Below are 24,111 nucleotides of genomic sequence, written 5' to 3'. Positions count from 1 at the left end.
AGTGTCCAATCACAGTGTAAACAGGAACAGACGTTTATCGGCTTTTCCTCCACTCGCACTGACAGACGCGAGTAGAGAGCCGATTGGCTGTTTTCCTGACAGAAGGGGTCTGCGCTGATTATCAGTGCAGCCCCCCCCAGGATGCATACCCATGCCCACCAGGGATGCCCAACCAGGACCACCAGGTATACCCACCCAGGACCACCAGGTTTGCCAAGTAGTGCCCATTAGAGGTGCAAATCAGTGCCCAATAGAGATGCCAATGAGTGCCCATCAGTAATGCCTACCAGTGTCTACTCATCAGTGCTGCCTATCAGTGCCACCTATAAGTGCCCAGTCACCTATAAGTACCCATTAGTGTGGCCTTTCAGTGCCACCTGTGAGTGCCCACTATCAGTGCTGCATATTAGTGCCACCTTATCAGTGCTGCCTATCAGTGCCCATCAGTGAAGGAGAGAATTTACTTATTTACAAAACTTTATAACAGAAACAAAGAAACATTTTTTTTCAAAATGTTAGTTTTTTTTTATATGTTTAGCAAAAAATAAAAACCCCAGTGATGATCAAATACCACCAAAAGAAAGCTCTATTTGTGGAAACAAAATGCTAAAAATTTAGTTTGGGTACAGGGTTGCATGACCGCGCAATTGTCATTTAAAATGTGACAGTGCTGAAAGCTAAAAATTTAGGGGGGGGGGGACGTGCCCTGTACTGAAGTGGTTATGGTGGTAAAAACAGAAATAATATAAATTACATTTACAAAACAGTTTGAATACCAAGCAAAATATAATAGTGAATAAACAATCTGAATCTTGGACTGCCGTTATAAATCCAACTGGAAATGTAGCTTTTCCTACAGTACTTTGTCAATTGAAATTAACACTTTGCAGAAGGGATGCAAACAATCCCTTCAAGGTTTTCAGTCATTACATCCAACTTCTTTCTGCTTTTATCCTGTAGATTTTGAAATTCTGTCTCTAATTTAGTAGCAGTTGCTTGGAGAATTGTAGTCAAGTCAGTGGCATAAATGTTGTTCAAATTAAAGTCTTTATGAATTGCCTCTTTAAACTTGCTTTCTTTAAAGACAACTCTTAATAAGCCATGTGCATTGCTGACTTTTTCATGCTGTTTAAGGTGTTCAGTTTTCTTTCTTCCTTCCTGTTTTATTTGCTTGATTGATAAAGAAGTTTCTTTTTCCTTGACATATCTTTTCAGTTCTTTTATCTGTAAATCACAGTATGATAAGAAAATAGTTTGAAATTGCAACAGCCGATATATTCAAAAAACAGGTAGCATTACATATTTAAGTAAAATCCCCATACCTTACTGGATATAAACATTTCACATAAAACTTTAGACTTTCAAATTATGTGTTGAAACAAAAATGGAAAATTGTATCAAATACCATAATCTTTATTTCCTGAGGCCAACCCATGGCAGCATACATATGTGATATAGCTCCACCCCTATATCTACCCATAGGACTGGTTTAAATCTATGACTTGGAGCAACCTTCCCCATTCTCCGTAAAAAAAATAACAAAATCAAAAAAGGGAGGGTTCGTATGCTGCCATGGAGTGGCATCAGGAAAGGAAAATTACGGTAAGTATTTGATACATTTTTGCAAGCCCCAGTCACCTAATGGATAAGGCACTGGCCTCCTAAGCCAGGGATTGTGGGTTCGAGTCCCATCTGGGGTGCTTGAGACCTTACTTGGCTCTTTCTAAAGCAAGCCTTTCAAATAAATAAAATCTTTAGAAGTATTTGATACATTTTTCCATTTTCCTGATGCCAAAATGGCAGCATACATCTGATAAATAACTAGCTAAACAGGGATGGCTAAAATGTATAATCAAACTTTATTACAATGGACATGGAAGCCTGGGCCGTTATTCCGTTGAAGTCCATTGATGTACAAGCCCCTGGCTCTTCCATGTAGCGCCTGAGGCAGGTTCACTGCGCCAACCAGCCTGCTGCTTTGCAGATAACTCCATAGACAAATGCCTGGATTTAAAGATGTAAAAATGGACCTAGCTGAATGAGCCTCTATCACTTCTGGAAGCTCTTGCCTGTACATCTTGCACTGTACATTTTCTGGATGACCTGACTCTCCAAGGTGACAAGGTTTTGCTGTAGCTTCCACCTCTGAATTTGCCTGTTGGAAACACAAACAGCTTCCCGGAGGATTTTTAACTAGGAAGCAGCTTGAAGTTAGGCATTTTAGACAATTGGTACATCCAGTGTAGGTTAGGTACTGTCCCTGCTGGAAAGGATAGAAATGCCACTTTGTTTGCAAGAGGAAAACAGAAGTCCCCTTGGGAACAAAAGGTGCTGGTGGGGCACAGGCCCCAACTTGTTTGGAAGGAATAAGATGTAGGACTCTGTAGCCCCAAGTGAACTCTGCCCCTTGAAGTTATCGAAGGGCACTGCCTCTCGAGTGAAGTCCCACTAAGGACTGCTTTCTGATAATGCAGAGTCCTGGAAAGGAAATTGAGGACCGGGATAAAAACCCACTGGGGAACATGATTCCTCCTCAGGGCAAAGTCTCAGGACCAACCTCCTGAACGGTTCCCCTGGCAGCTCACACACCCATTTTCCCTGGTGAAAGCTGAAATTTGAGCCCTTACGGAACTATGTTGATCCTCAAATCCAGATCCATGTGAAGAACTTGTAGCAACTGGGCAACCTCCGGGTTGCGAGGATCAAAATTTTGCTCAGTTGCGAAGACTGTGAACCTGTTCCAGACTTCAGAGTAAATAGCATTTGTTGACGTCCTTTCTGGAACCTGGTAGCTTAAGTGCTTGGTCCTAACTAGGTTCCATGGTTAGGGTAAACCCAAGGCCTGCAGGCCAATCGACATGCTTGCTATCACAGTGAGACCCTCAGACAACAGTCTTCCCCTGGAACTTTATAACCAAAGGCAGTAGAGGAAAGGCATTTGCTAGGTGACCATTACTTGGGTAAGTGAGAGTGTCCACTTCTTCCACTAATGGGTGAGGGTAACAAGAGAGGCACCTTGTGAATGGATGGTGATGCAGACTCAGCTGAGGGTAGCCCCATACTTGAGTGACATGGGCAAGATCTTACGATTAAAGACCCATTCATTGGAAATCAAGTACTGGCATCAGTGGTGATAATCATCCAGGATAATGAACCTACAGGACGAGATCAAGTGAGGGTCCCCTGACATACACATCACCAGAGGCTCCTGCAAATCTGGGGAGAATCACTTTGAATCTGCTGCCCTCTGCATTGCAAAAAGGAAATTCTTCGAACCATCCGGAAAATCCAGTGTGCCCAGGGTAGCATAGTAATGCAAGACATCATTTCCAGGAGACCCCTACATTGGGAAGCGGACAACTGCTTGGCCCATTCAAAAAAAGGCGGAGGAAAGTGCTTGCGTGAGCATTGAACTGGGCCTCCATATTGAGGACTAGTCAAGTCTGCTCTGTCTTGACACCACCTATCCAGCCAAAACTTCACAGGCTGGCAAGAAGAATCCCCTTTGAACTAATGGGTCACCTGGACTTTGAGCCAACAGTAGAATCCGAGTAATGATAGTGTTGGAGCATCCCTGTTTTCTCTGAGGGGCTACACAGAGATTAGGACCTCCATAAAGGTCATAGGTGAGGTGGAGAGCCCTGAAAGGAAGACACACAAACTGAAAATGTCCATCTTCCACTCAGACTCTTTAAATTCAACACTTAAATTCTTTGTATGAGACACAGAGGAGAATAAAAGCCTGTAAATCTCTCTGAGGGAGGACTTGCAATCATTCCCCATTGCAGTTGTACAATATTGGTGTAATCAGAGAGGACATCCTGAGCGGAATGTGCTATTCTGGTCAAGATGAAGTAATGTTCTGGAGGGTGATGTCTGAAGCACCCAAAGTACCAGAGTTTTACTGTAGATGGCACCCATGGATGCCAAAAAATGGGCTTTACCATCTGTGTGCACATTCGGCCAACCTGACACAAGGATGTGCGCCACTTTATGAAACGTATACACTATTATATGGTAATCATGATCCGACTGCAAGCACCATCCATCTGTACAGCAAACTGACGACATCAAGGGACTGCTTAACCGCCCTAATGAATGATTAGACCTAAGAGAAACTCAAAACCTGCTTGGCCTTAAACCTTGCAGGGTCTAATTAATACACATACCAAAAAAGGCTTAAAAATAAAAAAAATCTTTAATTTCCATATGCAAGTGGTTAAATTAAAAAAAAAAGTTGAATACAACTGGTTAAAACCACAGTTACTGCAAGTCTATCCAGGATGTGCTGGTCCTGGCTGAAGAGTCGAGAAGACTGCCCTACGCGTTTCGCGGAGAGTCCCGCTTCATCAGGGCCTTAGATTGGAGCACAAAGTTGTAAATATACTGCAAAGATATACAAACATATTATTGACAAATAACGTATATACACATAAACAAAAAAAATTATATTACCAAGAAATATAAAACATTAAAAACTTTCAATATACTGAGTCATGTTGCTTTAAATTTTTGTAATGGTATCCTAATAGAGCTGGTTACATACACCACAGCATATCATGGGCAAAGAGAGAGGGCAGGGAGGACAAATTATCTCAAGTAAAATATAAGTATAAACAAACTGTATTCTAACATCTACATTCATACCTAGAAAACTACCAATAAGACTGCTGATTCACCTGTGTAATTTTTGTCAGCTGGTCCAGTGGAGAAGAAGCCTGGGGAGCCCGTGGGGATTAACTCTGTGACACGGATAATATTTATTGGTAATATAATTATTTGTTAATGTTTATGTACATTTGTCAATAATATGCTTGTATATCTTTGCAGTATATGTACAAATTTGTGCTCCAATCTAAGGCCCTGATGAAGCGCGCCCCCGGTGAAATGCGTAGGCCAGTCTTCTTGATTCTTCAGCCAGGACCAGCACATCCTGGATAGACTTACAGTAACTATGGTTTTACCCAGTTGTATTCAACCTTTTTAAAATCTAACCATTTGTATATTGAAATGAAAGATTTGTTTATTCTTTGGGGCGTGGCCGCGATGTGAACGAGGAAGGACGTGCTCAGCTCAGGCTCCCGCCATCCGTCTTCCTAATCCACCTCAATCCTACCTTTTCCCTGGCCATCCTGCTGAGCAAACCTCTCCCTGTGGTCTGGGGGGCAACCCCGGTCCTTTCCATGACAGGCAAGCGCAGATTCAGCAAGAAGGTGGCTGTCCGGATATCCCGGTGCTCACCACTGAACACTCGTGCGGCGGCCCTCTTCCCCACTACCTCTGTGGCTCCAGTATCTGTTGAAGTGCAGACAGACCAGATGATGGCAGCTCTTGGCGCACTGGCTCGGGAGGGGGCCTCTGCACCACCTCAGGCGGACCCAGAGCAATTGGGGGAACAGTCCACCGCGATGATCCTGGCGGCCATAGCTGACAGTAAGTCCTCTGTGGAGGGTAAAATTGACACTCTGACTATTGAATGCAGGCTAATAAGACAGGACATGGATAAATTTAGAGGCTGCCTCACTGAAGCGGAACTCCGCATCTCAGCGGTGGAAGATTCAGCTGCCTTCACTGTGCAATCCGTGATTGAATTGCAGCAACAGGTTAAAATTCTCATGGCCTATTCAGAGGACGCCGAGAACTGCCTCAGGCATAACAATGTGCGGGTGGTTGGGCTCCCTGAGGGTGCGGAAGGCCAGAATCCTGTTGTGTTTGCTGAAGCTTTTTTCAAACAACTCCTGGGCCTGCAGCACTTGTCACCTGTATATGTTGTGGAGCGTGCACACAGGTTGCCCACTGGTCAGATGCCTGCTGGCATGTGGCCATGTGCATTTCTAGTTCGCCTGCTCAATTTCTGGGATAGGGATCTCATCCTGGCAGAGGCTCGTAAGCACCCTGAACTGAAACATGATAATGCTGTCATACATTTATATCCTGCCTTCTCTCCGGAGTTGGTGAAAAAGAGGCGCTCTTTTACTGATGTTCGCAGGCGCCTGAGGAAAAAAAATCTGGTATACAGTATGCTATATCCCAGTCGCCAGGAGGTTATCCATCATGGGGCCAGCAAATTCTTTGACTCCTCTGTGGAAGCGGCAGACTGCCTTGACGCCATTGCATAGAGAGGTGAGAGCGTTGAATGTGTACTGTGACTGATGCCTGAGACCTAGTAAGGCTCCATTCACACTAGCGCGTTTTTTGATGCATTTTGCATTTTGCAGACATGCATGGGAATTTTTTAACATGGGTTCCTATGGAACATGTTCACATCAATGCCTTTTTGTATCTCTGCATTTTTGGAAAGGGTCAGGGACTTTTTGTCATGCAAAATGCAGCGTTTTGCATGTAATGGAAGTCAATGGACAAGCATCAAAAACGCAAGTGCACCGTTTTTGCAGCGTTTTTGCCTCTTTTTTTTTTTTTTTTTTTTTTTTTTGGACTGTATACAGTCCAAAAAAAAAAACTGTAAAAAAAAAAAAAAAAAACGCAAAACGCGGCAAAAACGCTGTAAATACACTACAAAAACGCTGCTCAAAAACGTGGCAAGCATGAAAAAAAAACTCCAAAAACGCTCAAAAGCAACATGCATAGGTGTGAATCGAGCCTAACACTGGAATACTCACCCATCTGATGGATTTTGTCAAAGCCATCCGTTAATACCCTGCTCTACTGCTGTGACTGTACTCTCGGATTTGGGGAATGTGCCATGTCACCCGAGAACACCTATCCGTTAGTTGCGGGAAGTTCTGGTTCTGTTTTGGATGCACTGAACTACACATCTATTTTTGAGACCCCTCACTGAGTGGATGAACTCTAGCAACTATCCACTAAAGTTTTTTTTTTGTTTCTGGGATCAAGGTTTCTCCAACAGTTTTTTTGGTTCAGTTTGCCTGGAGCAAACAGGGCGTTGGGTTCTTAAACTGTTACCTTTTTGGACTGTTTTGTTTGTCCTTTTTTCTTCCCCCCCCCCTTTTTTTCTGTTTTATTTTGGGGTTTTTTCTATGCTCCGTCTGCGCTCTGCTGATAAAGCTGGTGCAGATGGAGGTTTTGCTTGCCCAGTATGGTACATGAAATGTAACTACTGTTATTTGGTGGCCCATGGCTCTCTGTGTTTAGGTTCCTCCCCCCCAGCTCTTCCCCCTTCTGAGTCCCTCCCCTATCCTCATAATATACACTACCCCACCTAATGAGTGATCTCAGACTTCTTTCATGGAACGTCCGTGGATTAAACTTCAAATTTAAAAGGTCACTGGTCCTGCAATACCTTAACCACTTCCTTACCAGGCCAATTCTAACATTTCTCTCCTACATGTAAAAATCATTTTTTTGCTAGAAAATTACATAGAACCCCCAAACATTATATGTTTTTTTAGCAAAGACCCTAGAGAATACAATGGCGGTTGTTGCAACTTTTTATCTCACACGGTATTTGCACAGGAATTTTTCGAACGCGTTTTTTTTTGGTAAAATTTGCTGTTTTGTGTTTAAAAAAAAACAAAAAAAAAAACAGTAAAGTTAGCCCAATGTTTTTGCATATTGTGAAAGATGAAGTTACGCCGAGTAAATAGATACCTAACATGTCACGCTTCAAAATTGCACACGCTCGTATAATGGCACCAATTTTTGGTACTTAAAAATCCCCATAGGCGACGCTTGAAATTTTTTTTACTGGTTACATGTTTTGAGTTACAGAGGAGGTCTAGTGACAAAATGATTGCTCTCGCTCCAACGTTTGCGGCGATACCTCAAATGTATGGTTTGAAAACCGTTTTCATATGTGGGCGGGACTTGCGTATGCGTTCGCTTCTGCGTGCGAGCACACGGGGACAGCGGCGCTTTAAAAAAATTTTTTTTTATTGATAATTATATAATTTTTTTTTTTTTATTTTGACACTTTTTTGAAAAAAAAAAACATTTTTGATCACTTTTATTCCTATTACAAGGAATGTAAACATCCCTTGTAATAGGAATATAACATGACAGGTCCTCTTAATAGTGAGATATGGGGTCAATAAGACCCCATATCTCACCACTAGGCTGGGAAGCCTGAAATTAAAAAAAGCGAAGCGGCGCCGTTTTTCTTTAATGGAGAGGCTGGGCGTGACGTCATAACATCGCGCTCGGCCTCCGATGATCATAGAGACTCCGGCGACCATCTGGTCCGCCGGAAATCTCTATGATCTACATCCGGCGCCAGCGGATCCGCTCTCCGCCAAACCGATAGTAACGGTGAGTCGGCGCAAGCACCGGAGGGCGGCGGGAGGGGGGGTGTCCCCTCTCGCCTCCCATAGGAACGATCAAGCAGCGGAACGGCCGCTATGATCGTTCCTATGGTGTAGAGATTCGCCGGCTGAAACCGGCAATATCTGCATGATGTCTGTAACTACAGGCATCATTCAGATATACCCGCCCAAAGCCCAGGACGTCATATGACGTGGGCGGGCGGGAAGTGGTTAAATCTCTGAACCCACACATTATTCTTTTGCAGGAGATGCATCTAATGGGTAACAGGATATTGTCTCTCAATCGGAACTGGATACAGAGAGCCAGTCAACCCACTCCTCTTATGCCAGAGGGGTGGCTATTTTGATCCACAAAAAGCTGACATGTGCTATTGAACATGTGGTAACTGATCCTTTGGGATGTTATGCTATCATAGTTATGACTGTAGAATCTTAGCTAATAGCCAGTGCTAATGTATATGTTTCTCCTCCTTTCAAAAACAAGGTGCTATACCAGATGTTGGAAAAAGTTGCCACCTTCGGCCCTTTGAAACTGCTTGTGGCGGGTGACTTTAACAACATCCTGGATTACTCCTTGAACACCTCAAACCCGACCAGGGCGCAGAGTCTGGAACTCGGGCATTGGGCAGAGTCTGCGGCTCTGGAGGAGGACTGGCAGTGGAAACATCCTGATGAGAGAGGTTACTCCTATCTTTCCCATGTCCGTACCTCCTCTTCCCGCACAGATTTAGCATTTGCTAATCCAGCGTTGTTGCCCCAGATTGCAGAGGTCCATTACCTGGTTGGGGGTCTGTCTGACCACACCCCCTTGCAGGTGGCATTGACTCTTGCCACAGGTGGCCGAAATAGGTCCTGGAAGCTGCGCCCTGGATGGGCAAGTCAGTCCTCAGTCGAAGCCCTGGTTTCACCTCATCTATGGGAATATTGGAAACACAACAAGGGCTTGACAGGGGGGCCTGTAGTATGGGATGCGTTCAAAGCATTTACTAGAGGGGCATATGTGTCGGCCATTAAAGCTGCACAGGCTGAGAAAAATTCCAAGTCTGATGAGCTCCAGGCCCATGAAACACACTGTGCTAAGGCACATGCAGAGGCACCCTCCCCATCCTCCCTAACCGAATTGCAGATGGCTAGAAGGGCCCTATTGGTATATTTCCAAAACCTTACCCAATGCAACTGCAGAAATAGGGATGAGGAACTGTTTGAGAAGGATGACAAAAATGGGAAGCTGTTGGCGTACCTGACTGCAGATACCCGGGCGCACACGGCAATACCCTGTGTTTATTCCTCGGAAGGTAACATGGTAAGAGAAAGAGAAGGTATCATGCAGGCTTTTTGTGGCATATTACTCCAACCTATACTCTGCTATGTATGACCATCAGGTACTGACTGACCTGCTGGACCCCCTTCAGATCCCGGTGTTGCCCGATGAGGTGGTGGCCAGTCTTAAGGCTCCCTTCACCGACAAAGAATTGGCGACTGCTATTGCATCCTTTCCTAATGGTAAATCGCCGGGACCTGACGGACTCCCAGCGGAGTGGTACAAGCAATATCTAGATATCTTGTCACCCAGACTTTTACGACTCTACACAGATTGTTTAAAACAAGGGGGTTTACCAACTTCCTTCTATGAGGCACATGTAGTGTTATTACCTAAACCTGACAAGGAAACCCTCTGCTGTGCTTCATACAGACCCATAGCCTTGCTGAATATGGACCTAAAAATACTCGCCAAGATGCTTGCCAACAGACTGATGAAAATTATACACCACTTAGTATCACCTGATCAGACTGGATTTATGCCCCAAAAAAGCCACAGATATCAACATACGTAGAGTATATACCCATACCCAGTTGGGGGAGATGTCTTCTAGAGGGGCACTGGTGTTTTTTTTACCTGGAGAAGGCCTTTGATTCTATTGACTGGGGCTATATGATTCATATACTGCAACGCATGGGGTTTGGTCCTACATTCCTCAAATGGATATCACTGTTGTATGAGCACCTAGTAGCGGCCCTCAGTTTTAACGGGGAGGTCTCGGAGACTTTTCCAGTGTCCAGGTGCACCAGACAGGGATGCATCCTTTCTCCTGACCTTTTTGCATTAGTAATGGAGCCCTTGGTGATTACACTGCGCTCCTCCTCCCAGATTCAGGGCATTAAAGTAGGCAACCTAATTGAAACCACAGCGGATGACTTGGTGCTATTTGCCAGTAATACCAGACCCTCTCTACGGGCTGCGTTGACAATACTAAATAGATTCACACTGGTCTCTGGGCTCAAGGTTAACTGGTCTAAATCCAAAATACTCCCCCTGCACTCCCATCCAATCCCCGATCAAGCTGACCCCACCATTTCCCTACAATGGGTCTCTCAAATCAAATACTTAGGGCTTCAGATTACTAACTTGGTATCTGACTTCATCAATCTTAATATCTCCCTGCTGCTTGTTATAATAGAAGTTTCAGGCCTGGAAAAAACCTCGCTCTGTCTCTTATTGGGAAGATAAACTTAATAAAAATGAAAATTCTGCCCCTTTTTTTGTACAACCTTAGAAATTCCCTGGTTTGGATTCCCAAGTCCATTTTTAAATCAATAGATGCCACAATCTCCTCCTTGTGGCAGGGAGGAATTCCCCATCTTAAACTAGCAATACAACAGCCATGGGGAGAGGGGGGCCTCGCGATTCCTAATTTTCACAAATACTTGCTGGCTGGACAGTTGCCCACCGCTGGCTGACTGCTCCTCCGGATGATGCCTCTGTATCCCTGGAAGCTGCCTGTGTGCGCTCCGGCGCTGTCCTATCTAGTATATAGGGGTCTTAGAGCTCCATACCCACTGACATCCTCCATGCGCTCAGTGATGAGGGCATGGATTATGGCCCAGGGAATGCGATCACCTAGCTCAACCAGACTTTCCCCTAATAACCCACTGTGGAGAAACCCCAATTTAACCCACTTTTTTGGTTACCCGGATCCAATAGTATGGACCAAATATGGTATAAAAATCTTGCTCCACATTGTATCGAACAGTACTTTATCGTCATTTGATGAATTAAAACTAAAATATAATCTGCCAAACACACACTTCTTCAGGTACATTCAATTGCAGCATGCTTTTTGCTCGCAATTTGGTAGGGAGCCCCATGACCTTGAGCCCGGTTACCTGGAGCTGCTGACACGCAGTGAATCACTGCCAAAACCAGTCTTCTGTCTATATAAATATCTATTCCATGAAACATCCCTCCTGCTGGGGCCTTGCAGAAGAGCTTGGGAGGCTATAGCTCCGGGGCTGGACAGAGACGATTGGGACAATATGTGGGGGACTGCGTTCCAGTATCTAATAACTAGCAGAGATAGATTGATTCATTACAAATTCCTGCATAGAGTCTATCTTACTCTGGATAGATTGGCAAGGATGTTTGGGAATCAGCACTCCCTGTGTTGGAGATACGCTGCACCCTTAGGTAACTTTATGCATATTTATTGGGAATGCCCACTAATTAAACCCTACTGGCAAGCCATTGCCTCCTGTATTAGGTTCGGTCACTTCCATATCTTTCCCTATATCCATTGAAGTGTGTCTTCTACATTTAGTGGAGCCCCTGGCCACTACCAGGGCTATAAGGACCCTCCTTATCCTGCTATTGGTCAACAAGGCAGTACCCTTTTACAAAGCTACATACTTGAGCAGAGGGGCTCTGAACAAGTTTGAGAAGGTTGGGGGGGGGGGGGGGGGTGGATGGCAACAAGGAGAGGTGAATGTTTTGAGGGGCTAGAGGATTAGTGAGTGGTTGCGGAGTCTGCATACTGAACATCTGGGGATGGGCAACTTTTCTTCAATTAAACCATATCATTGTGGGGCGGGGGGTGGAGAGCGTAACCATCTCATGGAAGGTATCCAACAGAACACATGGAGTCACGGGACTGTATCCCTGCGTTATGATCGACCGCCTCCAGCTGGAGGTTGGAACGTTTGTGTACCTGTCTGGGCGAAGTTATGGGGGGGATGTATCACAAATTATGTGATAACTTTTATGTTTTGTTTTTTTTTTGTAATATGTACCGGTAATTTTATGGCCGGTTGTTACCCACACTGTGTGGCTTGTTATAATATGTAATGTATAAAACTAAATAAAAATAACTTAGATTTGTTTATTCTTTAAGCCTTTTTTGGTATGTGTATTTATTAGACCCTGCAAGGTACATGCAAAGTCCCACCCCATTTTTGTTGTGGTTTCAATAGACATCTGTACAGCAACCCGCACAGATGTCTCTTAAATCGATCCCGAAGTCGGACAGACATGCGGGTTTGAAATCGTTCACGTTCAGCTGAACTCGCACGATTTCAAACCCGCGTAAGTGTGAACCTAGTCTAAAAGGACAGGTGCCATGTACTCCAGAAATATGTTTGTTGGTGAGTGATGAAGAATGGTCAAGATATATGAAGATCTGTTTGCAAAAAACGCTCTTTCAGGCTTGTTACAACTCCCTCTATTAAAGAATATAGTGATGCAGTTAACCATATTATATATGAAAACAGGGGAACTTCACAGAAGTATCAAACAATTTGGAGTAAATGGTGTAGAGTGGAAGTGATTAATTATTGATATAAGGGTGCTAAAAGGGGAGGAAAGCGAAAGATAAGATTGACATACTGTACTGTGTATATATGCATTAAAAATTAAATAACAAATGTAATAGGATGATAGCAACTGGGATGATTGTAGTGTGAGGTAGATTGGAATGATCAATGTAATTTGTAAAAGAAAATGCATTTTTCTTTTTTTTGATATGTAATAAAGAGTATTGGAAAAAAAAAGTGTCGCCTATAGAAGATATAGGGCACTGAAGTTTGTCGCCATTTCATGGGGGCACACGAATTTAAGGTTTGGAATGATGGGTCTCTACAGTGCTGTGAAAGTATTTGCCCCTTCCTGATTTTTTATATTTTTTTTACATATTTGTCACACTTAAATGATTCAGATCACCAAACAAACTTTATTACACAAAGATAACCTGATTAAATACAAAATGCAGTTTTTAAAACAATGATTTTATTGAATTATTGCGGAAAAAAGCTGTCCAAATCTGCCTGGCCCTACAGTATGTAACAAAAAAAAAATGCCCCCCCCCCCCATGCTAAACCATGAATGAACTGTGATTAACCACATTTTTTGGAAAGTGGAGTTAAATTTCACTTGCCACACCCAGGCCTGATTACTGTTCGATCTGTTGAATCAAGAAATCACTTAAATAGAAGCTGTCTGACAAAGTGAAGCATGCAAAAAGATCTCAAACAGCAACACATCATGCTGCGATCTAAAGAAATTCAAGAACACATGAGAAACAAAGTACCGTATTTATCGGCGTATAACACGCACAGGCGTATAACATGCACATTCATTTTAAGAGGGAAGTTTCAGGAAAAAAAACTACATTTTAAATAAGAAACTTTGAAGCAAAATAAGGGTCAGTGCCCATCTGCAGCCTGACCATTGCCATCAATGCAGCAGCCTCACCATTGCCATCAATGCAGCAGCCTCACCATTGCCATCAATGCAGCAGCCTCACCATTGCCATCAATGCAGCAGCCTCACCATTGCCATCAATGCAGCAGCCTCACCATTGCCATCAATGCAACAGCCTCACCATTGCCATCAATGCAGTAGCCTTACCTTTGCCATCAATGCAGCAGCCTCACCATTGCCATCAGTGCAGCCTAATCGAACAGAACAGTGGTCCAATGGCGGTCCAGGAGACAGGGCTTCCTATTACAGAGGCCGCCAAGTAAACAGGAGATTCTCACTGAATGTAATCTGACGGCGCTCATCCCGGCCCGCTCCCTGTCCCCTCTGAGGCAGCTAAAATTGACGTATTGGCGTATAACACGCACATGCTATTTGCACCCAATTTTTATGGTGAAAAAGTGAGTGTTATACGCCAATACAGTAATTGACATGTATCAGTCTGCAAAGGGTTACAAAGCCATTTCTAAAGCTTTGGGACTCCAGCGAACCACAGTGAGAGCCATTACCCACAAATGGAGAAAACTTGGAACAGTGGTGAACCTTCCCAGGAGTGGGCGGCCTATCAAAATCACTCCACGACAATGACTCATCTCTGAAGTCATAAAAACCCCCAGAACATCTAAAGAAATGCACGCCTCACTTAAAGCAATATTAACGTCTTGTGTTTTTTTAAAATAACAAATAAGTTATAATTACATGCTCTGTGCAATGGTTTTGCATAGAGCAACCCGGATCCTCCTCTTTTCTTTTCCCATGCTGGCGCTCCTGGCTCCTCCTTCTTGCCAGGGGTTGGGTGCCCCCACAGCATACAGCATACTGTAGGGGCACCCAAGCAGGCGCACACTCCCAATCCATGGCTCTGTGTGTCCATTAACACACAGAGCCACGGTTCGGCCCTGCCTCCTCCATATCCTGATTGGCTAACTGGCTGTGATTGACAGCAGCGGGAGCCAATGGCTGCCAAAATCCGGAGAGGCGAGGATATGACTGGATCGAGAGGGGGCTCAGGTAAGTATTAGGGGACTTCAGAACACAGAAGGTTTTGCAAGAATGTAAAAAACCTTATACCTTTACAACCACTTTTACTGGCTCCCGCCCCCGCCGCATAGTAAAATGACAAACAGGCGGGATTGCTCTTGGGGTGATCTGTGTCCCTCGGACACGGTGAATCACCGATCATGAAAAAGAGCCAATAACAGCGGCTATTTACTACGTGATCGGCTGTGTCCAATCACAGCTGATCACAAAAAAACAGACCGGTAACTGACTGTTACTAGCTGTCCTCTCCTCACACACCGTTTCCAGCAGAGCCCAGGGAACAGTGAGTTACCGATCTGTGTCTGTTCAGTGTACTGCACAAATACCACACCAAGAGAACCTGTCACATTGCCCATCAGTGCTCATCAGCAGTGTTACTGTCACCCACCAGTGCACCTGTCACCCATCAGTGCCCATGAGTGCACCTGTCACCCATCAGCAGTGTTACTGTCACCTATCGGCAGTGTACCTGTCACCCATCAGTGACCATCAGAGTACCTGTCGCCCATCAGTGACCATCAGCAGTGCACCTGTCGCCCATCACCTATCAGTGCCGCCATCCGCAGTTATCCGTCACACAGCCACCAGCAGCAGAGTACCTTACCCTAGCTTGTTTATCGACTATGCCTTTGCCTGCTGTCTGCATTGAAGATCCACCACATTTCTGCCCTCCACGTGAACTGACCCTGGCCTGTTTATCCACTATGCTTCTGCCTGCCATCTGCATTGTTTATCCACCACGTTTCTGCCCTCCACGGCCTGTTAATCGACAATGTTTTTTTGCCTGCCTCTTGGACTGATCTGTTGCTCCTGCTACTGTAGTAGTGGGATTCATGAAAACACAGGGGTCTCACATATGTGAGAGGCTCCAGAATTGTTTTTCCAGATGCAGAAAACAAATTTTCTGTTTTTCTCTGGGTTTTGTAATTACTAGATTAGGATCTGGAGACTGGAGGCTTCAAAGAGATTTGGTTGGGAGAAGCCCCTTTCCCTGTGCCCAGGTCTTACCTGAAGGAGGCCCAAGCCTGATATTTCCGCCTGCCACTGACTTACTGCCATCATGCCTCTGCCTGCCAAATGAACTGACCACACCTCTGCCTGCTACCTGTACTATGGACCATGTTCCTGACAACTACCAGGAACAATATTTTGGCTGTGCTGTCCATGTCTCTGCCTGTACAATTCCTTTGGCTGTTGCTGGCCACATCTCTGCCTGATGTCTGGACCAATGCTTTGGCTGTGCTGACAATATCTCTGTATTTTGGGGTGTAATACTTGGTATGTACATGATATGTGTAAGAAACATGAAGGGTCTTCAAAAATGATTGGCAGGAAATTAGATGTGTAGTTTATGTCCCTAGAACACCTGATGGTGAACCTTGCATGTTGGTCCTCTCTATGTGGCCAGGCTGTAAAAAAGTCTCACATGTGGTATTGCCATACTCAGGAGGAGTAGCAGAATGTATTTTGGAGTGCACTCTTTGCTATGTACATGCTATGTGTTAGGAATATCTTATAAATGGACAACTTTGTGTAAAGGAAAAAAAAAATAAGGTTTTCATTTCCTTTCCACGTTTTCCGAAAACTTGTGTAGAAAAAATTACATATTCAAAAGACTCATAATGCCTCCTAGAATATACGTTGGAGTGTTTGCTTTCCAAAATTGGGTCATTTTGTGGGCGTTTCCATTGCTCTGGTGCTCCAGGGCCTTCAAAAGTGTGATAGGTATTAAGGAAATCAGGTGTGTAATTTATGCTCCTAGAACATCTGAAGGTGCTACTTGGAAGTTGGGCCTCTATGTGGCCAGGCCGTGAAAAAGTCTCACATGTGGTATCGCCATACTCAGGATGAGTAGCAAAATGTGTTTTGGTGTGTAATTGCGAGTATGCCTAAGCCATGTGTGTGGGCCAGGCAAGTTTGGACAGCTTTTTCCAATATTGCAATATTAACCACTTCAGCCCCAGGAGAATTTACCCCCTTCCTGACCAGAGCACTTTTTGCGATTCGGCACTGCGTCGTTTTAACTGACAATTGCGCGGTCCTGCAATGTTGAACCAAAACAAAATTGTAGTCCTTTTTTTCCCACAAATAGTGGTATTTAGTGTTATTTGATCACCTCTGCAGTTTTTATTTTTTTGCGCTATAAACAAAAAAAGCGACAATTTTGAAAAAAAAAACCTCAATATTTTGTACTTTTGCTATAATAAAGATCCCCATATTTTTTTTAAAAAAGCAGATTTTTTCTCTGTTTAGGCCAATATGTATTCTTCTACATATTTTTGGTAAAAAAAAAAAAAATCTCAATAAGTGTATATTGATTGGTTTGCGCAAAAGTTATAGCGTCTACAAAATAGGGGATAGATTTTATAGCATTTGTATTATTATTATTTTTTTTTTTACTAGTAATGGCAGTGATCTGCGTTTTTTATCGTGACTGCGAAATTATAGCGGACACATCGGACAATTTTGGGACCATTGGCATTAATGCAGCGAGCAATGCTATAAAAATGCATTGATTACTGTAAAAATTTCACTGGCAGTGAAGGGGTTAACACTAGGGGGCGATCAAGGGGTTAACTGTGTTCCCTGGGAGGTGATTCTAACTGAAGGGGGAGGGGACTGACTAGAGGAAGTGACAGATCGTGGTTCCTAGCCAATAGGAACACACGATCTGTCATCCTCTCAGAACAGAACAGGGAAGTGTGTGTTTACACACACTCGTCCCTGTTCTGTCTCCTGCTCACGATCGCTCGTGGTCGGCGGTCATCGCGACCTTCGGCCACAAGCATCGGCACCCCCGCTGTGCAGCGGGCACGCGCCTGCTATCCCGACCCCGCGAGCCGACTTATAGCTACGAGGGCTCGCGCAGGGGAGCCAACCTGTCGCATCTTAACCACTTCAGCCCCGGAAGGATTTACCCCCTTCCTGACCAGAGCACTTTTTACAATTTGGCACTGCGTCGCTTTAACTGCTAATTGCGCGGTCCTGCAATGTCCTTTTCTTCCCACAAATAGAGCTTTCTTTTGATGGTATTTGATCACCTCTGCCATTTTTATTTTTTGCGCTATAAACGGAAAAAGACCGAAAATTTTGAAAAAAAATGATATTTTCTACTTTTTGTTATAAAAAAAAAATCCAATAAACTAAATTTTAGTCATACATTTAGGCCAAAATGTATTCGGCCACATGTCTTTGGTAAAAAAAAATGTCAATAAGCGTATATTTATTGGTTTGCGCAAAAGTTATAGCGTCTACAAGCTAGGGTACATTTTCTGTACACAGCTTTCAGTTTATGACTGCCTATGTCATTTCTTGAGGTGCTAAAATGGCAGGGCAGTACAAAACCCCCCCAAATGACCCCATTTTGGAAAGTAGACACCCCAAGGAAATTGCTGAGAGGCATGTTGAGCCCATTGAATATTAATTTTTTGGTCCCAAGTGATTGAATAATGACAAAAAAAAATTACAAAAAGTTGTCACTAAATGATATATTGCTCACACAGGCCATGGGAATATGTGAAATTACACCCCAAAATACATTCTGTTGCTTCTCCCAAGTACGGGGATACCACACGTGTGGGACTTTTTGGGAGCCTAGCCGCGTACAGGGCCCCGAAAACCAATCACCGCCTTCAGGATTTCGCCTTCAAGGGCGTAAATTTTTGATTTCACTCCTCACTACCCATCACAGTTTTGAAGGCCATAAAATGCCCAGATGGCACAAAACCCCCTCAAATGAGCCCATTTTGGAAAGTAGACACCCCAAGCTATTTGCTGAGAGGCATGTCGAGTCCATGGAATATTTTATATTTTGACACAAGTTGCGGGAAAGTGACAAATTTTTTTTTTCTTTTTTGCACAAAGTTGTCACTAAATGATATATTGCTCACACAGGCCATGGGCATATGTGGAATTGCACCCCAAAATACATTTAGCTGCTTCTCCTGAGTATGGGGAAACCATGTATGTGGGGCTTTTTGGGAGCCTAGCCACGTACAGGGCCCCGAAAATCAATCACAGCCTTCAGGATTTCTAAGGGTGCAAATTTTTGATTTCACTCTTCACTGCCTATCACAGTTTCGGAGGCCATGGAATGCCCAGGTGGCACAACCCCCCCCAAATGACCCCATTTTGGAAAGTGGACACCCAAAGCTATTTGCTGAGAGGCATGGTGAGTATTTTGCAGCTCTCATTTGTTTTTGAAAATGAAGAAAGACAAGAGAAAACATTTTTTTTTTCTTTTTTCAATTTTCAAAACTTTGTGACAAAAAGTGAGGTCTGCAAAATACTCACTATACCTCTCAGCAAATAGCTTGGGGTGTCTACTTTCCAAAATAGGGTCATTTGGGGGGGTTTTGTGCCACATGGGCATTCCATGGCCTCCGGAACTGTGATAGGCAGTGAAGAGTGAAATCAAAAATTTACACCCTTAGAAAGCCTGAAGGCGGTGCTTGGTTTTCGGGGTCCCGTACGCGGCTAGGCTCCCAAAAAGTCTCACAAATGTGGTATCCCCGTACTCAGGAGAAGCAACAGAATGTATTTTGGGGTGTAATTTCACATATTCCCAAGGCATGTTTGAGCAATATATCATTTAGTGACAACTTTGTGCAAAAAAAAATTTGTCTCTTTCCCGCAACTTGTGTCACAATATAAAATTTTCCATGGACTCGACATGCCTCTCAGCAAATAGCTTGGGGTGTCTACTTTCCAAAATGGGGTCATTTGGGGGGGTTTGAACTGTCCTGGCATTTTATGCACAGCATTTAGAAGCTTATGTCACACATCACCCACTCTAACCACTTGAAGACAAAGCCCTTTCTGACACTTTTTGTTTACATGAAAATATTATTTTTTTTTGCAAGAAAATTACTTTGAACCCCCAAACATTATATATTTTTTTAAAGCAAATGCCCTACAGATTAAAATGGTGGGTGTTTCATTTTTTTTTTCACACAATATTTACACAGCGATTTTTCGAACGCATTTTTTTGGGGAAAAACACACACTTTTTAAAAATTTTAATGCACTAAAACACACTATATTGCCCAAATGTTTGATGAAATAAAAAAGATGATCTTAGGCCGAGTACATGGATACCAAACATGACATGCTTTAAAAGCCTTTACAGGTTACCACTTTAGATTTACAGAGGAGGTCTACTGCTAAAATTACTGCCCTCGATCTGACCTTCGCGGTGATACCTCACATGCATGGTGCAATTGCTGTTTACATTTGACGCCAGACTGACGCTTGCGTTCGCCTTAGCGCGAGAGCAGGGGGGGACAGGGGTGCTTTTTTTTTTGCTTTTTTTTTTTTTTGCTTTTTTATTTTATTTTTAAACTGTTCCTTTCATTTTTTTTTCTAATCATTTTTATTGTTATCTCAGGGAATGTAAATATCCCCTATGATAGCAATAGGTAGTGACAGGTACTCTTTTTTGAAAAAATTGGGGTCTATTAGACCCTAGATCTCTCCTCTGCCCTCAAAGCATCTGACCACACCAAGATCGGTGTGATAAAATGCTTTCCCAATTTCCCAATGGTGCTGTTTACATCCGGCGAAATCTAAGTCACAAAATGCTCGTAGCTTCCGGTTTCTTAGGCCATAGAGATGTTTGGAGCCACTCTGGTCTCTGATCAGCTCTATGGTCAGCTGGCTGAATCACCGGCTGCATTCTCAGGTTCCCTGTTGAGACAGGAGAGCCAGAGAAAAACACGGAAGACAGTGGACAGTGGGGGGGGGGGCATTTCCTCCCACTGCTTGTAAAAGCAGTCTAGAGGCTAATTAGCCGCTAGGATTGCTTTTACATGAAAGCTGACCGCTGGCTGAAAAGAATGATACCAAGATGATGACTAAACCTGCAGGCATCATTCTGGTATAACCACTCAAAGTCGTGAATGGCGTACCTGAAGACAAAAAATTGGTTAGCAATAAAACACAGTAAACGGTAAAGTATAAAAAATTGCATACCTGAAAAAGCAAACATGATACAACATAATAGCAATAAACATTGCAGAATAGAATACAGTAAAAAAGAGCAGAACAATAGAGAGAGAATAGAGAGAGAGAGAACAATAAAACGACAACTATTTTTTAAAATTTTATATATATATATTTTTTTTTTTACACTTTTTTTTGTAACTAACTTTTATAACTGTAACCGGTTCCAGGTTCGGGTCTCTCAAAATGCGATGGCTTCTTGGGAGACCCTGTGAAAGTGTGCCTAGTCTGTGCAATGCTGTACGCTACGCTAATACTCAACTAGTGAATGGTAGCGTTCAAAACATTCACCAAATGCAAAGACCAGGATTGTCAGGACAGGAGGGACAATAATAGCGTGTGTCGCCTATATCCGCGCTTGCTGCAGACACAACATCTTTTTTGGGGGGGGTTCGTTGGGTAGGAGTACTCGGGAAGACATAAAGAAAATGCCTCTCATGCAGCCGACTGCATTTGGTTGGGGATGTGAATGGGGGAAGTACGGGTGCTGCAGAAGTGGTGGGTTCCCAATTAGGATTGGCGAATGCAGCAGGAAGGGCACTATGGGCACGACGGGCCTGTGTTTGTCTTCTTCTTGGTGGCAGCGGGACACTACTTGTGCTTGCCACCTCACCAGCTTGAACTGCACTTATGGGACTCGCCACGTCACCATGTGTTACTGCAGTGCTGGTTTGACTACGACCAGGGTGTACTAGGCCGCTGGTGCTTGCCAGTTTACCAAAACGCTACCAAAAAAACTGTTAGCAATCACAGGGATCAGGCCTGACTCTGCGAATGCTGCAGTTATGTGTTCAGTGTTTTGTAAGTGACAGTGATCGATTGATACCGCACTTGGGTGGGCTGGGCCGGGCGGAGGGGCAAAACGCAGGTGCTAGCAGGTATCTGGGCTGATCCCGCTAACACTGCGTTTTTGGGAACCCTAAACTGCTGGGGACGCTAGTATAGATCTGATCGGATCAGATATTGATCTGTTCAGATACTATACCACCAAGGGAGGTGTACGGTGCATGCGTGGGTGTTAGCGGTACTGGCGCTAACCTGACGCTGCCTGGGGCTGGTGCTTGCCAGTTCACCAAAATGCTACCAAAAAAACTGTTAGCGATAGCAGGGATCAGGCCTGACTCTGCGAACGCTGCAGTTATGTGTTTAGTGTTTTGTAAGTGACAGTGATCGATCGATACTGCACTTGGGTGGGCTGGGCTGGGCCAGGCGGAGAGGCAAAACGCAGGTGCTAGCAGGTATCTGGGCTGATCCCGCTAACACTGCGTTTTTGGGAACCCTAAACTGCTGGGGACGCTAGTATAGATCTGATAGGATCAGATATTGATCCGTTCAGATACTATACCACTAAGGGAGGCGTATGCTGCGTGCGTGGGTGTTAGCGGTACTGGTGCTAACCTGACGCTGCCTGGGGAAATGCATATCACCGCCGTGCGATCAGGGGGCTAAACCTTTAGATAATAAATGGCGGGTGCCCTGACACTATAAAAAATAATCTAACCAGCGTCACCGTAACAGTTATACGGTGATCAGTGGTGAAAGGGTTAACTAGGGGGCAATCAAGGGGTTAAAACTTTATTAGGTAGTATACGGGGGTCCCTGACGCTATAAAACGCTGACGGCAAACCTAAATATTTACCTCCCTAACTAGTGTCACCAGTGACACTAATACAGCGATCAGAAAAATGATCGCTTAGCGACACTGGCAACGGCGGGGGATCAAGGGGTTAAAACTTTATTAGGGGGGCGTTAGGGGGGTACCCTAGACCTAAAGGGGGCTAACACTAACTGCCCTACCACACTAACTGTCACAAACTGACACCAATGCAGTAATCAGAAAAAAATTGCTTGGTGTCAGTGTGACGGGGGGGTGATCGGGGGGGTAAAGGGGGGTGTATTGTGTGCCTGGCATGTTCTACTGTGATGTGTTGTGTTGGTGCACTCACATTGCTGTCTTCTCTCCTCGGCGCCGGAACCGAAAATACCGATCCGAGGAGAGATGACATAATTTCCTCTGCCTCTGTGTACTATACAGAGGCAGGGGAATGATCTGATTGGCTGGGAGCGATCGCGAGGGGGGGGCCACGAATGGATGGCCTCCCCCTCATCTCTGAACGCTCCCAGTCAGAAGCCGACCGCCTCGGGCACCAGGTACGTGATTCTGCCTGCCCGTGCCATTCTGCCGATGTACATCGTCGGCAAGTGGTTAACTGCGGCGGCTGTTCGGGAAGCGGTTAAAATTTTTTGATGATCTGAATCACTTAAGTGTGATGAATATGCAAAAAAAAGTATCTTTTATATTTTACCAGAAAATTGGGTAATTAATTGAGTTTGTGTGCCCTAAAATTAACTTTAGTGTATTTCTTACTGAAATTTTGCATTTCCTAGACCTTTGTGGTAAATAATTAGTCTGATTGAAAAAAGACACAAGTCCATCTAATTCAACCAACAACTCAAATTGTGTGACTAAAATTGGAACTACCACCATTTTATTCTTTAGGGTGTCTGCTGATTTTTTTTTTTTAACTTGTTTTGTCAGTTTATGCAATCTTCAGACCTAAAATTATTTTTTAAACGTGTGCAAAAACAACCCTGGTAGTGATATGTTAAATACATGGCCCAAATATGAGATACATAGCAACTGTAACAACTATGGCACCTTCCTGACAGGCATCCAATGAATTACAGGACCCAGAGTATTAAGCAGGTACCATACATTGGTAGGGTAAAAACTGTCAAAACATTGACTAGCAACTTTTCAAGGAAACTGGAGAAATATTAAAAAGGTCAGTAATCATCACTCCTGCAATACTCAAGTAGGGCTCCCAATCCCCACCCCCTAGGTAGAAAAGGCCAATAACATCTCCTCCTTTAAGCAAATTTATACTTCAGTTAAAGGATAGGAAGCCTCTCCTATATACGCATGCCAAGCTTCCATCAGCCAGGGCTGCCTTTCACTATAGCTCAAGGGGCCCTTTAAGAGGGTAATTTATCTGACATAAATAAAACAAATTTATTACATAGTTACATAGTAGGTAAGGCTGAAAAAAGACAATAGTTCATCCAGTTCAACCTGTGTAAGTGTACGTGTGTCAGTGTCTATGATAATTTCCCATATCCCTGTATGTTGTGTTTTTTAAGATGTAGATCCAATAGTCTTTTAAAAATGTCCATACTCCCTGCAGCCACAACCAATTGTGGGAGAGAGTTCCACATCCTTGTTGCCCTGACAGTGAAGAAACCCCTGTGCAGTTTAAGGTTAATGAAGAGAGGAAATCTGGGCAGCCACACTCCAATACAAAT

General features: G+C 43.9%; 1 protein-coding gene across 3 annotated transcripts in view; it reads right to left on the bottom strand.

Moving 5' to 3' along the window:
- Nucleotides 1-535: 535 nt before the first annotated feature.
- The window catches only part of TEDC1 (tubulin epsilon and delta complex 1), a 552,383-nt gene continuing 528,807 nt past the window's right edge, over nucleotides 536-24,111 (bottom strand). For 2 of the 3 annotated variants that reach the window (XM_073610728.1, XM_073610729.1), the window contains one exon: nucleotides 537-1,224. In XM_073610728.1, the coding sequence (XP_073466829.1) occupies nucleotides 877-1,224 (348 nt within the window). In that variant the 3' untranslated portion in view covers nucleotides 537-876. Of the gene's footprint in view, nucleotides 1,225-24,111 lie in introns of all 3 variants that reach the window. The other variant, XM_073610730.1, reaches the window with a different exon arrangement.

This window comes from Aquarana catesbeiana, linkage group LG13 (genome assembly GCF_042186555.1).
Source record: "Aquarana catesbeiana isolate 2022-GZ linkage group LG13, ASM4218655v1, whole genome shotgun sequence".
NCBI lineage: Eukaryota > Metazoa > Chordata > Amphibia > Anura > Ranidae > Aquarana > Aquarana catesbeiana.
Note: the sequence above shows the minus strand (reverse complement) of the source record. Positions and strands in the feature narration are given on the sequence as shown.